This window comes from Gymnoscopelus braueri (genome assembly GCF_963280865.1).
Source record: "Gymnoscopelus braueri genome assembly, chromosome: 7".
NCBI classification, from domain to species: domain Eukaryota; kingdom Metazoa; phylum Chordata; class Actinopteri; order Myctophiformes; family Myctophidae; genus Gymnoscopelus; species Gymnoscopelus braueri.
The window spans coordinates 9,922,549-9,941,564 of record NC_137608.1 but is presented as its reverse complement, the minus strand read 5'-3'; the positions used below and the strand labels follow the sequence as shown (position 1 = coordinate 9,941,564).

General features: G+C 41.4%; 1 protein-coding gene across 1 annotated transcript in view; it reads right to left on the bottom strand.

The window, feature by feature from the left end:
* Window positions 1–19,016, bottom strand: part of bco2l (beta-carotene 15, 15-dioxygenase 2, like) — a gene marked incomplete at both ends in the record, with an annotated part of 57,190 nt that overhangs the window by 12,968 nt on the left and 25,206 nt on the right. Inside the window, 5 exons of the mRNA XM_080433466.1 lie at window positions 783–920; window positions 1,621–1,791; window positions 4,654–4,814; window positions 11,359–11,499; window positions 12,336–12,438. Coding sequence (XP_080289592.1) covers window positions 783–920; window positions 1,621–1,791; window positions 4,654–4,814; window positions 11,359–11,499; window positions 12,336–12,438 — 714 coding nt within the window. The remainder of the gene's footprint in view (window positions 1–782; window positions 921–1,620; window positions 1,792–4,653; window positions 4,815–11,358; window positions 11,500–12,335; window positions 12,439–19,016) is intronic.

Genomic DNA, 19,016 nt, shown 5'->3' with positions numbered 1-19,016 from the left:
AACTGCACCGATCAGCGTGAAACTTTTCACGCACACTCCCTAGAGGCCAAGGAAAAACATCCTCCCTGCATTTTTCACATTTGCCTTTTATAGCGCCACCAAGTGGCCGACTTATGTAAAACACATTTTTGGATATTAAGCCTTCACATTTTATCCAAATTTCACACAAATCGGTACACATGATCTCTATAGTCATGTGATCAAGATGGAACTGTTTGATTTTTCATATTTCATCCTGATTGGCTAACAATGACATCTAAAGTTTGCAGAAGTGGCCCGTTTTGAACAAAATGCCACAAATCATGAACGCAGCGTCCGATTGAGGTGACACTTTACAAGCACATTCGCACTAAGTTGAAGAACAAATGCCACCCTTTAACATTTCCCTATTATAGCGCCACCAGGAGGCCGATTTTTTCAAAACTTGTCTTTGTTGTATTACTCCTACAAATGTTGTCCAATCATCATGCAAATCGGTACCCATTATCTCTATAGTCAAGTGATCAAGATGGTTCTGTCCGATTTTTCATATTCCATCCTGATTGGCAAATTCCGAACATTGTTGGCCCACAATAACCTACCTGACCTGGCGGAGACCTGTGCTCCGAGGAGCACTTTTTCTAGTTACAATATGTTTTTAAGTTTTTTTTGTGGCCCGCTAGTGGTTGTGGCCCTAAGCAACCGCTTATATTGCTTATAGCAGCGGCCGGCCCTGATACTCGGTAACTTACAGGTACTGTAGGTACTGTAGGTACTGTAGGTACTGTAGGTACAATCCTTACCTCTCCAGGTGCGGTCTTCACAGCGGTGGCTTTGAGGTAAGGCAGAGTGATGAGGTTCTGATCCAGGGGCGTGGCCTCGTCCACGTTGAGTGGCAGGGCATATCTCCGCGGGAGGTTTCTGCACAACGCGTTGTAAAACTGAAACAGGAAATGACAAATGAGCCGCATATTAAAGGTTCTATTTTTTTGGGGGTTTTATGACCTCAAATACACCTAAAAAATCTGAACTTTGAACATTCAGTGGATTTTCTGTGGTCTGGGGTTTTCTGAATAATTAGGCTGAAAAGTAATCTGAGCTTGGCCTTTCGACAGTGAGGTCACAGTCGATTAATCCCGCCCACTCTCCTCCTCGCCCCTCCCCTCCCCTATCCTTTCCTTTGGGGGGGGGGGGGGGGCGGAGCAGAGGCGATGATTGACAGGCAAAATCCCTCAACAGCGACACCCGCAGGCAAAGATTTCTTTTTTCATTGCAGTTGAAAAGGCTTTAGAAATGTGAGAGAAAAACACCTGCCATGGATCAATGGAGTGGATTTTTTGGTTAAAACTTTTTATACACGTTTGAAGGACCATGACAAAGATTTTTAATGTGTGGTAAAACTGAACGTCATGAAACCTTTAACACGTTGAGTGCCATTGACATCATGTGACGTCATTTAAAATACAACGCTTCAGTGCCATTGACATCATTTGGTGTTTTCAATGATTACAATAGAGGGCGCTCTTCCACAACCTGTGAGTGATCCTAGGACTCCCGAAGAGGAGTACACCCGTAAATCGAGTGATGAAAAAAAAATCCAGCCGGTCCGGTCTAATGTTATATGTGTTCGTGGTCCCTCACCTTGTCCATCTCCTCCCCTTGGGGTCTCCTCAGGTTCTCCAGGGTGAAGTCTGCGATGACCTCGCCGTCGTCACCGCAGCACATGTCCATGACCAGCACGCCGTTGTCCTCGTAGGCGTTGATCTGGTGCAGCGCGAACATGGGCGCCCCGAGATACTTCACCTTACTGATCTGTTATAGGCCACGCACAACACCACAACACACACATGTTTGGATTACTATAACTTGTGAGACCTTCAGCATTGATAGATAGACAGAAACAAAAATAGATAGATAAATAATCAAGTTGAAGAGCCTTGCAGAGAGAGAGAGTAGCTTTTATTTACTTCCAAAGGTATATACTTTTATTATGTAGTTTTTGGCTACTGCATTATTTGTGTTTTGAAAAGCAGAAACCGTTAAAAAAAGACAACAAAGACAAATTGTGGGGAAAACATAATAGAATCTCTAATTTATTTGTATACTCTTTGTTTTATACTCCTTGTTAATATACTATTTGTATACTCTTTGTTTCATACTCCTTGTCAGTATACTCTTTGTATACTTTTTGTTAGTCTACTCTTTGTAGGTCGGCTATTTTGGGCACGCCACACCGTGGGGCGACAAAGCGTGAATGGGGCTAAACTGGGTCAGGAGGATATCACACTTGTCAGTAAATGTCAGGACAAAACCATAAAGGTTACCTGAGCGTTTTGAAAGACAACGGGCGCCAACACAGAACACAGAAAAAGGAAGTGCACCTATTTTTTGAAATGTCACATGGAGTCTGTTGTGACCTGCATGGCCAAGAAGAAATTGCTTTAGCTTTTGATATTGGCAAGGTGAAATGTGTGTGTGTGTGTGTGTGTGTGTGTGTGTGTGTGTGTGTGTGTGTGTGTGTGTGTGTGTGTGTGTGTGTGTGTGTGTGTGTGTGTGTGTGTGTGTGTGTGTGTGCATTGTAATGATATTATCGTCCCGTTTAACGACATTAATGTCACATTTCTCTTTGACTTCACTTTGGAGGAGAATCACATGCGCAGCGGAGCCCCCACTGCTCTAATTCATTTTCCTACTTTCCCATTGTTAAAAGTTATATACTCTGTGTGTGTGTGTGTGTGTGTGTGTGTGTGTGTGTGTGTGTGTGTGTGTGTGTGTGTGTGTGTGTGTGCGCGCCTTTTTATCATAAAAAGGAATGTTATTTTTTTTAAATGCGAGGTTTCCACCCGACATCGACGATATAAAATCTGCGGTGTAATGAGCTGGAGAGTATTGAGTGTAACAGTGTACCAGAGACAGAGTGTGACTCCATCAAACTAAATGAAACGTTGGCCAACCCCAGAACAGATTAGTTTGCAAATTTTCTCTCTTTATGTTTTTTACACTTGTGATTATTCAGCATCTGGGTGAAAAACATGGCATCCCTCCCAACAGATGCAGTATATACTCCACCTGTTAACCTGTTTTATAGGCATCTCATTATAGAGCAGAAATGTTCAATAATAAGCTTGTAGATTGGCTGTTTGTGAGGAATAGCAACAATGTGCTCTGATTCGTTACTAGCGTTCCAATGGTTAAGGCTGAACCACTTTGAACGCTAGCATCCATATTCTGGGGGGAACATTTTGCCAGAAATAGCAGATCTACAAGCTATGCTTGTATCGGCTGTTTTCAGTGAAGATATTTGATGGAGGGGGGAAATAGTGGATTAAAGGACAACTTACAACAAGGGTTCTTTTATTAGTTTGTAATGATTATAATTAAAACATTTTCATGTATTGCTTTCCATCGTTATTGCAATTTTTAACTGGGGCTGACCCAAGTCAAGGGGGTGATTAGTGATGATTAGTATTATTATTATTTCTTTTTTTTTGGAGTGGCCAATATAAATTAAACAAATTATATTAAACATATATTTATGAATATATTTCATGTTTTCATTTTTGGCCAATATTTGTTGTAGGGTTGGGGTTAGGGAGGGCTAGAGAGAAGAGGAATGAAAGTCAGCAGGAGTAAGACAGAATGTGTGTGTCTGAACGATGCAGGGCGTAGAGGTGGCGAAGGTGAAGGAGTTTAAATACCATGGGGTCAACTATCCAAAGTAATGGGGTGTAAGGAAGAGAGGTGAAGAGGAGAGTGCAGGCAGGGTGAGACGGATGGAGGAAAGTTTCAGGAGTGATTTGTGACAGAAGGATACCAGATAGAGTGAGAGGGAAGATGTATAAGACGGTAGGTAGTGAGAGCAGCCATGCTGTAGGGTTTGGAAACGGTGGCACTGACGAAAAGACAGAAGTCGGAGCTGGAGGTGACAGAACTGAGGATGCTACGATTCTCACTAGGAGTGACAAGATCAGAAATTATGACATTATAGCAGGGGTCCTCAACATTTTTTCAGGCCAAGGACCCCCTAGCGGAGAGAGAGATGAAGCAGGGTGTTCTAATCCATCGCGGTGCATCCGGCTTTTGTTTAGTGTTTATACGAACATAATTGGCCCGTGTTTGGGGGAGGGAAGCCGGGCGGGGAGGACGGTGATATGTGTCACTGCACGTACTCCTACGTGGTGGGGGGGGGGGGGGGGGCGGCACCTGTCAGCAGGGAGTGTTGGGCGGGAGGAGTAGGACGAAGGCAGATGAGTCAGTAGGACATAACAGCGACAGTGACAACACACAGAAATGTGTGTGGGGAGGAGTTAATTGGCATAACGACCATGGCCAGATTAACACCCCTGGGGGCCCCTGGGCACTCCAGAGATCAGTGCAGTACGTGTGTGTGAGTCCAGCGATCCCATAGCTCGAAGGGAACGGTGTGATTACACCCTCGTTCCTGAGCTAAACTTAGCAAAAACGTTAGCAATGAAGCCATTTAAAAAAGAAAGAAATAAAGAAATGTAATTTTTTTTAAACATGGAGGGCCCTTTCATGCTTATGGGCCCCTGGGCACGTGCCCAAATTTGCCCATAGGGTAGATCCGGCCCTGATAATTGGGAGAACAATGGGGGTAACAAGAAAAGCGGTATACAGCAGGGTCAGCTATATCTATATGATGTGAACGTATACCTGTCCGGTGTGCCTGTTGACCAGGTGGAAGATGGTCTGGGTGTTGGGCTCCCAGACCATCATCTTGTTCCAGCCCTTGCCCTGCACTCGTAACAGCAACGCCTTCAGCATGTCCATCTTGATGGCCTGTTCCACAAACACTATGTAGTTCTCTGACATGACTGCAGGGCAGAGAGAGGACACACACACACACACACACACACACACACACACACACACACACACACACACACACACACACACACACACACACACACACACACACACACACACACACACACACACACACACGTACACACACACACACACACACACACACACACACACACACACAGACCACAGGGAACGTGGAGGTTACGCACACGTACGCACATACAGTACTGAGTACTGAGTATAGCCTCTGGGTAGGAAGACAGACATTTACTATACTTGTGAGGACATACACATTTTGAGATGGTCGCTTCATAAATGCCATTTTTACCACAATTTTGTCACTCTAGTCTGAGTTTAATTGCTTGCTGGTGTCCCATGCACCCAAAATAGCATTGCATAGTAAGTACACACACACACACACACACACACACACACACACGCACACACGCACACGCACACGCACACGCACACGCACACGCACACGCACACGCACACGCACACGCACACACACACACACACACGGACGGAGGTACACTGCACATTTGCATATATATTATATTTTATACATGGTCTTTTTATTCTGTTACTGATTGTGTTTGAGACGATTTACTTCTGTTTTGATAAGTGCTTTATAAATACATTTTACTATTATAGTATTTTATTATTACAGTACCCTGCGCGCGCACACACACACACACACACACGCACACGCACACGCACACACACACACACAGAGTAGCCTATGTAGACTCACATCTACATATATATTATATTTTATACAGGTCATGGTGATTTGATTCTGTTGCTGATTTTGCCGTATTTTACTGTGTTTACTTTGATGAGTGCTTTAAAAATAAATGTTACTTTTATATTATTTATTATACAGTCAGCCAAAACCTAGTTTTTTCCATCATTCAACTTGTTCTTTCTTTTTTTGTAAATGAATGCCCTCCTTCATAAGACTATAGTGACACACAATTGCTACTTTTGAAATACATTTTAAATTGGTTTAACTGTCTGTGGGTTGTATAAATATTGAACCAATGGAATGTAGCTAAAAATAATAACCACATTGGATTAATTGGAACACAAGTTTTTTTCTTCCATTTCCTGAAAATATGAGGTTTTCACCCAACTTTTTATATGTTGTTGTAAATTAACACCCTATCACAGTGTTGCGCAAAAGTCATGGAAATAGCTGATCTACAAGCTCACAATGCATCGCAATGCGGCACGTTGTGAGCTTGAAGATCCGTTATTTTCTTTATATTACTTTTTATAACAATAATATAATTTTTTTTATAAATATTTTTTTTACGGTTTCCCACCCGACATGGACCATTATGTACAGTAACACACACACACATAATGTGCATTTGAACAGGAATAGCTGACAAGGCAGCTGTACTGTACACTACAGTATACTGTGTCTATGTTTAGACATGTGATTGGACAGCTAAACTAATTACAGTTGTATTCTATTGGTCTAACTGGTTGTTCAGCAACAAATAGGTTGCACCATGGGAGATTTGTTTGGTGCCAGACAGTCTGACGGTATATAGACCACGATGGTCTGGTCTGGCACAGCACAGCACAGCACAGCATAGGGGGGATGGACAGGGGTGGGAAGTAGCAAAGTACATTTACTTGAGGGCAAATCTCCAGTTGCCCTCTCCCACAATAAGACAATTTAGGAAAATTTAGCAGATGCTCAAAACCCAATAAGCAGGCACTGAGGCACTACACTGTCTCTCTGCATTCTACAGTATGTATGTGGAACACATACATACTGTAGAATGCATAGACAGTGTAGTGCCTCAGTTAACTATAGGATCACATGGTTAAAGCCTTACTAACTATGTAACTTAGTTTTTAATGAATAAAATGTAATTTAGTCCAATATGTATGGTAGAGTATGTTATTACAATGTAACATATACAATTGGGGTGATTTTGCCATGAGAGAAAAAAAAAAAAAATGCAACCTCTTTATAATGGTATGGGTTGATTTAGCTTCATGGTTGGTACACCATGGAAATGCTCTACTGGTCAAAGAATCCATTTAGTCCGTGAGCCAGGACCCCAAAAATGGGGTCATCATTACCATCTGGGGGGATTAATTCTCATAGTGATTTTTGGGTAGGTATACACCCCTAGAGCTAGGAAAAATGTGATAGCCTTGCATCGGTGGTAGCTATCTGTGTGCTATCACTCCTTTTATAACCACAAGCCAAAACACAGTTTTCAAAATCCGAATGAAGCATTCTACTTCAAACTGATGGTTCTCTCTTATTATTGACCCTCTCTCTCTGAAAAATGGTTGGGATAAAGCTCAGACTATATATTGTCCAGAAAGGTTGTTAAAATTTGCATATCTAGAATATTTTTCTATTACAGGCAGTGACAACATAGTGACTATATGTGACATAAGATGTACTTTGGTTTTAATGAAAGATGGAACACAAAGGGTTCCTTTGTAAATTACCTATAGATTTAAAACCATGTTTACATACATAGATTCTAAGGAAATGTATTATGAAATTCAATAAACAGAATATAGTGCAATGGGTAAGAAAATATCCAAAATGGCCACTAAACACACGCCTGGCAATTTTTTACTTTTAATCCGCTTGTCTTAGAATACCTCTGTTTAATACCTCTTTTTTAAGGTTTTCATATGTAGAATCCATTCCTGATGTTATTTTTTTAATATCAGGTCAATCATGTCAAAGGTCAGGTCAAGGTTAAAATTGACCTCTGGGAGAACAACAAATGGAAACAACTTGATGAACATTCATCAAAAGTGTCATTAACATGTCACAAGAACTGGTATTCATAATAACATGAATGTAAAATGATATAATCTAATGTCAAATATGTATCTTTTGCAACTACATATGTATTCTCCAACCCACATCCTGTTCTACCTCATCCTTACAAGTATCCTCCTTATTAACATCACTCCTCATCTGTAGCTTGAACATATCATCAGTAACCATCTTCACCAGAGCAGTCACAGTACATCAGTGATGTACTTGTCACTCTCTGTGCCCTAAATTGATATTGCACCATGTCACATAGCTCTGACGGTGGGGTCACCCTTAGCAATGACAGGAACAAGAATATCCTAGATCTCCTATCCAAATTTTGTGACATCAAACGACTTGTCAGGTGGGGCTTGGTGGTCTGCCACTTTCCACAACATCACTTATAAATAAATGAGCCCACATGTGGTGCAACAGGTTGGTCGGTGTTGGAGGAAGGGCCATTGACTTGTGGCACCCACCTCACCCAGCACATCAGGGTAGCCTGGGAAGTTCCCTGCCAGCAAAGTGTAGCGTGCTCTGATCTTGCCTTTGTCATACATATAAGACTGTCCCATCCCAATGCTCCATCTATACTTTACACTGTAGGTCCACCTGATACACCCCAATACACAGCATACAACAGGACAAGAACATCAGTGTAATCACTGAGCATGTGTATCACACCCTTTCCAGAGATGGCTGCATCAGGGATATAGGAACTCATGGTGATGTCTGCCTCATCATGACTAAATGCAGTATCTATCGTCAGCACTGAAGGTGTACAACATGCTCAACGGCTTCTGCTTAATGTTCTTACTCTTCATGATGACATCTCATGTGGGTAAAGGACATTACTATTCACAACAGCATGGGGGCAAATTAGCCAAGGATGGGATTGAAGAGATGATCTTTCTGTGTGTGAGGAATCCTACACCCCAATATTTTATGACCAAGACACACCAGTGCTTCAACTCTCCCTCTGTTTCTGCACATTTTGGGGAAGGCTTCAGTCCACTCCACTCACATGCATCATGACAGCATCTTTCCTGATCGTTATGGCAGTCTGATCCCCAGACTGGTCAGCAGAGACAGTGATCCAGAATCCATCATGGTGCCGACAGACAAGGTCTAGCTTAGCCTCTATGCTATGGCATGGAGCACATGCATCTTCAGCAGGCACTGGGTTAGATATCAAGCACACTGCACATGGCCAGCATGGAAGAAGTGCTTCAGTCATGTGCTTCATGAGAGAAAAGGTGAAGTTAATGTCAATGTGTCTCCCTGCGCATTCAAACTGGTGGATGTGAAGTGTAGGAAGTAGTTGTCTACCCACTGTCAGCCAGTAGGATGGAGATGTGCAGTGTCCAGGTAGGCTACTGCTGTATCTGTTCAAATGTCTTTGGCCAAGTTGATAGAAACCACTTCAGAGTGCTGCTGATACACTCAGGACTGACCACTGAACTTGCCTGTCATGTTCTGCAACCACATGCATTTCCACTTCCAGTGCTGAACCTTGCATCAGTTTTGCAATGCAGCTGAAGAATGACTGTATAACATGCATCCCACCGGGATGCACAATTACATTATAGAGCTTGCAAGGTGTCAACAAACGGCTCCATGTCAATTGTGAGGTGAATAGGGCCTGCTGTACATGTCAACCAGTGACCATATCTGCTGCCTGCTTGGACACCTGGTTGGACGATAAGGTGCGAGAGAGACCTTGACCTGACCTTTAGCACATAGGCCAAAGACTGACCAGCAAGTCAAAATATAACATTATTAGAAATAGATTCTACACCTATGAATGCCCCCCCCCCCCCCAGGTCCCCATATGAATCACGTTCACGAAGTTCACAGATTCCCTCACACAACTGCAATATTTTGTTGTTTTTAACATAATTTAGTACAATGGAACATCACCATGGGATGGACACCATCTTTGATTTGGCAATAAAAAATTAACTGATGGTAATTTCACTGATTCAGACATATTTCTTGAACCCTAAGACCTAGTTTTAGACACAAAAACCACCTTTCTAGGTTGAACAGTATCATAAAGCCATTTAAGCTCCTGGCAGTCATATTGGCTGCCATCTTGAAAATTATGGCTTTACGAGAAATATAATTTCCTAGATTTTTTTGTATGTTCTTAAGCATGCCTAGACGTACCAGAACCAATTGAAAAACCTTTTGTATATTTTTTTGGGGGGGGTTAATAGTATGTTTTCATATATTGACCCATGTAATTTTCGCCTAGTGTTATAACATAACATGCATGATAGCACCCATAAAGCTACCATTGGTGCAAGGCTATCACATATTTTCTAACTCTAGACATGCATACCTTGACAAAAATCACTATGAGCATTATTCCCCTCAGATGGTAATGACCAACCCCCCTGGCTCACGGACTAATTGTACCAGAGGGTTATTTAAAGGAACTGGGGTTGAGCATACAGGTATTGCAGAGGTGAGAACAGGTGTATGTTTGTGTGTGTAATAACACAAAAAAGGCGTTTGAGTTTAACATAAAAAAATAAAAAAATAAAAACTTAACTCAGTCTGCAAAGTACTATAAAATAAACCCAATAAAACAATTAACCAGCAGACAGTCGCAAGTGGGCTAAACAAACAACATTATTTCCATGTAAGTGACAGAGCTTATGCGTTGCCTTACTTGAGTATTTGTATCTTTGTCAGCGCTAGTGAGAAATGGCACTGATTCGAGCGCCTATAATAATGTACGCCATGCACACACAGGCATTATATTAAGGTTACACACACTTTCTCCTCCTCTAACTAAACCAGCCCTGACCCCTGTGAACCCAATGTGATAATGTAGTGCCTCCACCTTCCCATTGATTGTCACTCATTAATTCCACGGTGCTCACACACACACAGGAGGAGCGGTGAGTCAGAGGAGATGAAGGAGAGAGACCAGGCAGAATGAAAGAGAGAGCAACACATTAAAGTATTAAAGGCCTTTTATAAAGGACCCTGAGGGGGGATCGTTCAAGAGGGCGAGGCCTCTATAGGACAAGCAGGTCGGTGGTGTAGGGATCTGGAGGTATAGAAGCGGAATAGCCTGGTTTTTATATTCACCTTATTCCTGGCCACGCCCAGGAATATTCTTAAGTGTAGTTGCTTATTTTGGCTTGCTTCCTAATGTCTTTTAAACCAGTGGTTCCCAATTTTTTTTCATGTCAAGGACCCCCAGATTCATGTATTTGTCCACGGACCCCCATCTGAAAATATGTTGTGCCAGGGACCCTCATACAAGATTTTTGTTGTAAAAACTCAAAACAATCTCACTATAAGGTGAATACCTCGTTGCGTGGCGGAGTCGTATGTGCTGAAAATAGCGAGCCTGTTGTGAGCTTGCAGGTCGGATATTTCGGACAAACCTGTCTGTCTGTCCGGGGACCCCCAGGGGTCCTTGGGTGGGTACCGGGGGGTCCCCAGTAAAATGTGTTAATATAGTATCAGAATCATTTAACCACTTCAACCATTATTTTATACTTTTGCTATTCAAAACTAGCAGATATACAAGCTCATAGCGCGGCACGAAGTGACTTGTAGATCTGCTATTTTTGAAGTATATATATATATATATATATATATATATACTTTTTAAAGCAAACCTTTTTTTACTCAAATCCTTGCTTCTGAAGGTTCCCCTGGCACAAAATATGTTCAGATGGCGGTCCACAGACAGACAGACAGACAGACAGACGGGCAGATCGTACCAAAGCTGTGGTAGTAGGAGGGTTTCCGGGGGTCGGTAGAAGGGATGGTACAGATGACCTCTGCCCCGCCCAGGTCCGCTGCGTCCCGGAGCTGGTCCGTCTCGTCAGGCGCGGGCACACGGATGATGTTGTAGAAGAAGCCTGCCGCACAACACACACACACGCACATGTTGGAAATTCAGGGAAAAAACATGGTATAATGGGTGTGTTAGATTTTAGGTGTGTCAACACTGTCTATCATGCTTGCACATAGAGCACCAAAGTCTGACATCACTGCCACTAGAGGGCGCTATCCCCCTGGGTCGGGCCCTATTTTTGTGTTGAAATACCCATAGGGGAATCTTAGATCACCTCATATAAGAACTGTGTTCCAAAAATAAACAAATCACCGGGCGTTTTTGTCAGGGAGGTGGCTCTGCATCGTTTATGATATACATTCATATGATAGCCTGTTTATGGAGAAAATTGTATTAATTATGCCTCCCTACAGCAGCCGCGTTCATGGGAAATGTAGTCTTTGTGTCGTTTGACTCGTTTCTAGCGTTTATTGTGTTACTCTTTGGGTAAATGTGTACATTTCCACCTTCATTCGATGCTTCTTATCCATATGAGTAAAATTGCCGGGGTGGTGGGTTTATTTTTCAAACACAGTTCTTATATGAGGTGATCTAAGATTCCCTTATTGGGATTTCAACACAAAAAAATAACGCTGCGACCCAGGGGGATAGCGCCCTCTAGCGGCAGTGACGTCAGGACGATCCAGGCTCTATTAGCCCTTGGCTCTGGACATAACTATGAAAATCTAACACACTCATTATTAACCTGTTTGGTGCAGCTGTGTTGTTTACTAGTCTACCATGTTTTTAATCTGCTGTAGTTATTAACCTGAACTGGAAAACAAACTACAATCAGATCAGGTTGTTGATTTTTATATTGTCCTGTACGTAATCGCGATAGGCAGACAGTATCGTACATACCATTTTTGCCATAGGAGTTGCCCATGTTGTAAGTGGCTCCTTCGCGGTCGTAGTGAGGGTGAGCCGTGGCCGAGTTCACGGCAATGTACTTGGTCCAGTCCACCTGAAAACACACACATACCGTTTAATTACACAGCAACACTTATGAGTTTTTAGAGATGTTGTCACTGTCGGGCAGAAACCTCATATCTCTATATTTTAACGTTCCTCATATCTCCATATCGTTGTTGTAGGGCTGAACTCTTTTTCGTAAATTAACGCCCTGCTTGATCATACTACAGCGTCACACACAATCATCAAAAGTAGCAGATCTACAAGCTCAAAATGTGGCGTGAAGCATCACGTTTTGAGCTTGTAGATCTGCTACTTTTGCTATTTTTTTTATTTGAATCCTTCCTGGAAAGTTACAGTTTTGGATAAGGAGGTTTCCACCCGACAGAGACGATATTTAAACGTTTTTTTGTTTGTTGTAAATACATGTCCTAGGCCTACTACAAAAGCAGCAAAAACAGCCGATCTACAAGCTCAAAATGCGACACATTTTGAGCTTGTAGATCGTCTATTTTCTCTGCTTTTGAATTTGAATCCCAAAAACGTATAGTTTATTTTGGACATAATATGAGGTTTTTCCACCCGACAGCTAACGACTTACAATGTGAGACTGAGCCTTCCCCTGCCTATAAGCTCTTCTTCAGCCCGGGTCATTCCAGAGCCTGAGGGCTGGGATGTGGAACATTTAAGTGTGAAGTCTAGACGTTATAGGATGGGCCAGGGAGGGCCTTGTCTGTGGATCTGCGGATCAACGGCAACTCTCAGTGGGTTGAAAAGGTTGCCCGGATAGCTCGGGGGCCAGATTTAAACCATGCCTTATTAAGTGAGATCACCTGACAGACTATCAGCGTTAAAAACCTGTGGGGAACTTGAACGGGCTTCCGAAGTGGTTCAGAATATATTATATAGTGTGTGTAGCAGTGGTGGATTAAAGTATTCAACCCCAGTAGGCCTGCTTGAGTCAAAGTATAAACTAAAACTCCTGGTTAAATGTTACGCAACTAAACATTTGCTCTGTCAAATTTGTACTTGAGTTAAAGTCCCAGAATACTTGATGATTAGTGTGATGATGATGGCTTATTTTTTGTCTTATTTCACTTTGACTGTAATTCTCTTTGTTTGGTACAATTGAACAAACATTATACAATTCAGACAGTCTTTTTCTAAGTTGTTATTCATTCATCTAAAGTCCAATCCAAAAGGACAATAGCCTATAGACACAAAATTATGTATTATTGTCAGATACTCCCTAGAAAGTGGACACTCGAAGGCAGGTTATTGTTTGGAACAGTAGCAGTTCTCAACCTTTTCAAGCCCAAAATAATCATATCTGAACTGGGGGATTACATATAGTTTGACTCGGTTCCACAGATAAATATTGTGAAAATAGTCGATCTACAAGCTCGGTCTACAAGCTTGTCAACGGCTCGCAACGCGAGGCCTTAAGTGAGCTTGTAGACCGGCTATTTTCACAATTTTTGCATATTTCTTAAATTATTTGACAATTTGGTCAATGTTTGACCCGTTTTTAAAGTAGGCCTACAGTTTGTTGATTACATTTGAAGCTGTAAAGGATTTTTTCAAGGTATTGAATTGTCACTTCACTGTCATCTGTGGACCCCCCAGCCCCCAACATCATGTGGGGACCCTCCTGGGGGTCCCGACCCACATGTTGAGAACCACTGGTTTGGAAGACAAGTCACTCGCTTAACCCCCCCCCCCCCTTCTCTCTCTCTCACACCTGCGCGAGACAAGCAACTAATTAACAAGCATACTTGTTTGACAGCTCCCGAGCTCTGTTACATTTGTAAGTAAAACAATGAAATAAAGAACTTATAATGTAACGTGTCTGCCTCATGGAAGTAGACTTGAGCGTAGTTGTCAGTGTTGTCATGGAGAGAAGCTGATAAAAGCACTAGCCATGGTTCACATGACGCTCGTCTGTCAGTATGACAGACATGTTTCAGGGTTAATAAAACACATGCAGGTGAACTTAGGCTAATTATCATCCGTGACAAAAGTGGTGGTTTTCTTTCCAGCTGGGTTTATTATTCACCATGCAGGTGAGTTAACATTTACATGCTAATAGAGATGCATTGTGTGTGTAATGTCACTTTTATTATTTACTTGGTTAAACAAAAACTAGTCAACTCAACTCTCAGGATGAAGCACTGCAGTGTGCTGTGAAGTGAACATGTGGTTGTACAGTAGCTGTGCTGTGCCTGTGTTTGTAAGGCTTAATGCTGACAAAAGTAAACATCAGTGGTGGAAAAAGTACTCAAATCTTTTACTTAAGTAAAAGTATCAATACTGCAATGTAAAAGTACTGTTACAAATAAAAGTCCGGAATTCAAAATGTGCTTGAGTTAAAGTACCAAAAGTGAAAGTACTAAAATGTTTGAAAATAGCCGATCTACAAGCTCTGAGCTTGTAGATCGGCTATTTTCAAATAGTCTAGGTATAGAATTGGGCTAAAATGGTTAATGTAGGTTTTGTAATAATTTATATCTGCAAAGTAACTACTGTAGTAACTAAAGTTTTCAAATATTTGTTGTGGAGTAAAAGTGCAATATTTGCCTCTGAGATGTAGTGGAGTAAAAGTAGACAATTGGAAATACTCCAGTAAATTAAAAGCACCTCAAATGGTACTTAAGTACAGTACTTGAGTAAATGTACTTAGTTACTTTACACCACCGCAAAACATGTAGGCCCAGCAGTGGTTCTCAAACTTTTTTAATTTCAAGCCCAGTTTGTTGTAGCCTATATAAGCACAGACCCTCATAACTGTACTAAAGTACAAATGGAACGTGTGTGTGTGTGTGTGTGTGTGTGTGTGTGTGTGTGTGTGTGTGTGTGTGTGTGTGTGTGTGTGTGTGTGTGTGTGTGTGTGTGTGTGTGTGTCTGTGTATGTGTCTGTGTCTGTGTCTGTGTGTCTGTGTCTGTGCCAGGGGCTTTGAAACTGAAATTAACACAGCATTAAGGTCCTATCTACTTTTATAGCCTAATAGGCTATGAAGGTGCATGGGTCCTAGCGCCAACTCCAAATCCTTGTATGAAACCTCATACATAGTACCCTATATCTGTTAACCAATGATTGTTTCATAGAAAGTGATATCGGAGCAAGTGTTACAACCTGAATAGCACATCTACATTTATATTTAATCTCTCAATTTATCTCAAGCCAAGGTATATATACCCTAGTCAGATTTCTAGGTGCACCTCTTTTTATGAGTGTGTGCAGCGCATGTTTGAAAATAACATCATATGTTGGCATATAGTGAGGACAATGTGTAGGAAAGACAAACATGTTTACTATTAAACTATTTATTCGTTTGGCGAAATGAAAGCATGAATGACTTTTTCAAGGTCTGATCAAAAAGAAGGACATGATTTTAGCAATATGTCTGAGCTGGAAGAAGCATGATTTACAACCCTTGTCACTTGACAATTGAAGGACAAGTCATGTACTGTACTGTACCTGTGTATGTATCTACATGTCTACTGTACAACAAGCACACTGCTCAGTCTAGGCATTATCATTTTCTTTTGTAAGTGCAGTTCTACCATTATGGCAGTAATTATTACGCAATTTACAGTAATAAAAACAAAATACTATATTCATCTAAAGGATGTGTGCTCACATAGGCCGTACAGTGCATCCCTCCTGCACAATGTAGAGTTTGTTGAGCGTCAATATCTCATTTGGTTTAGAAGCGAGTGAAAATACAAATCAATAAAGTTGAGTACTTTTTTGATGGCCCTGAGTAGCTCTGTTGTGACATAATACAGAATATGTATACTAGGCTGTGTATGTTGTGACAGGATACAGTATACATATACTAGGCTGTATACGATTGCTATTTTCAAGCTTTTTCAAAAATAGCAAGCTCATACAAGCTCATAGCGCGGCACTCGGTGCCACGCTATGAGCTTGTAGATCTGCTATTTTTGAATAGCCAAAGTATAAAGGGTTAAAATTATTGTGACGCTATATTCACACATTTTTTGGGGGACCCCCTGGAACCCCCTCAAGGGACCCCAGACCCCGGACCCCACTTTGAGAACCAATGCAATACAGTATACGTATACTAGGCTGTATGTTGTGTTGTGACTACTGTTGAAGGTAGTGAGTTGTTGTGACAGGGTACAGAATACATTGTATGTAAGTCTTGGTGACTTCAATTTCTTTCTTTGTTTGTTTGTTTCTTTATTTCTTTCTCTCTTTCAGACACTCAAGGCTTATGGTGTTCCTCCCAACCTACTCCGAAAGAACTGGCGAGCTATGGCCAGATGTATGGAGGATCGACGTGACTGGAGACGCCACTGGAGGGCTCACCCGGGGATGAACGAGAGAGAAAGAGCGGCGCTCAAAACTAATGAAGTAAAAGACTGCTCAAGGTAGGACCCTTTTTTTATGTTTCTTTCTTTTTGCTGCTGCTGCTTGTTGTATGCTGTGTAATGTGATTCGAGCTGTTGTACTATTGCTATGGTTTTGGGACCCAATGGTCAAACATGTTCACTGACTGTTTTCTGGCACTGGAATTGAATGCTGATGTGAATCTACAGTTTGTAATATTGTGCTGTGTCTGCTGTTGAAGGTAGTGAGTTGTAACAGTATTATGTGTATGTGGTTCTTCATCACTTCAATTATCCTATGTGTAAGTGTGTTGCTATTTCTTTTAACCCTCTAAGACCCAGTGATGCTTTTTGGCAACAATTATATTTTATAAAGAACGATGTTTAATAATTTTTTTTCCTGTTATTTTTTCACCTCTAAATCCTCATTGGGTCCTATTGTTTAGTCTTACAATGCCATTGGCCAGGATATTTGCATATAAATACCCCCCCACAGAGCTGGAATCATCACAACTTGAAAAATCTCTGTTGGAACAGCATCTCTTTTTTCTCTGGAAGATATTCCTCACAAAAACGTAAGTAATATGCCTGTAATATTTGTTTTGGTGAACATTACAATGTCTAGAACATGTACATATGTTATTATTGTGAAATATATGTCCCAAATTTAAATTAGAGCATGATTCATACTTGTTGCTTTTGGTCAACGTTGGGCCCTCTTGGTTGCAAAAAATACAAGATTGATGATTTAAAAATAGGGCTTATTGGTGTTATTATTCATAATGTATACTGTTCTGAGGCCAAATATTATTCATAATTGATCTGAGGCCAAATAATAAACCATATAAATGAATCATTAAGTTGTTTTAGTGAAGTAATTACACATTTGCCATGTTATCCATAAAAATGGCCTATAGGAAATTTTGCTATCTGATACGTTGCTATATGTCAACATTTGCATAAAACATTTTTTTTAAAACATTATATTTTCCTCTTCAAAGTACTCCTACAAAACCATCTGAAAGGTTTTTAAAAAAAATTGCAAGTACAAATATATCCGGGTCTTACAGGGTTAAAGTTCAAGATAGAGGTTTTGGGCTTTGACGTCACAGCCATCATTTTCAAATATTAATTTGGAACAGAAGACGTGATGATGTGGATCTACAGCGTGTCTGCTGTGTTGTGATCTGTGACAGGGTGGCTGATATTGGTTCATGACTGTCTTGGTCAGAATCGGAATCAGTTTATTGTCACTTCCACAATACACACTAGGCATACAGGGTAGCAAAAATACCGTTCTCCACTACTCATGGTGCTTCACATTTAAAAACAATAGACACATTAGAGGCAAAGCCGTTTTAAAAACATTAACAAGTAGAGAGAGCAGACAACATTGGTAAAAAATTAAAAGAAAAAAAAAAGTGCAGATAGCATTCAAAGTGCAATATACTGTAGACACAGAACTATTCAGAAGTGCTATTCATCTCTCAAGATGTTGGTTTTGGGGTCAGTATATGGCGAGCATTCAGGGTTCTGATGGTTTGGGGGAAGAAACTGTTGGACATCCTGCTGGTGCTTCCCCCTGAGCTCTTGAACCTCCTACCAGATGGCAGGAGTTCAAAGAGATGGTGGGAAGGGTGGGAGGAGTCAGTCATTATGCTCATGGCCTTCCTGACACACCGGTCTGTGTATATATGTCAGATATGGGGGGAGAGAGGGACACCTGTGATCTGGTGGCAACCTTTATGTAAGGCCTATTCCTCATGGAATCGCTCTCTCTCAGGATAGGAGCCTTGTTTTTTATTTCTTTGCTGTGTCACATATTGACCCATGTTTGAGTGATACAAAATCAAATGCCGTTAAGTTAGCTTTTTAGACCTCTTGCTGTCATAGAGCTCTATATAAAAATGGTTGCCGTACGTTCCCCAAGGGTATGTTAGTGACGTATGGACTGTTGTTTGCAGTGCGCCGGTACGTCTATGTCTTGTATTTTACGGTGACGTCTGAGAAAATCCTCGGCTGTGTTTGTGTCTACATGTTGCGTCCAAAACGGTATAGCACAGTATAGACATTTGACCACTTAAACCCTAAGTGACCTTTTGGCTCTGTACTTGGTCTGCTCTTTTTCCCCCTACAGTCTACACGAAACCTCTTCACTGAAAATAGCCGATCTAAACGAGCTCGGAGCTGCTATTTTCAGTGAACCCCCCAGTTTGACATGCATTAGGCTACGGACCCCCATTTAATGGCATTTCTATCTCTGGGACCCCAATT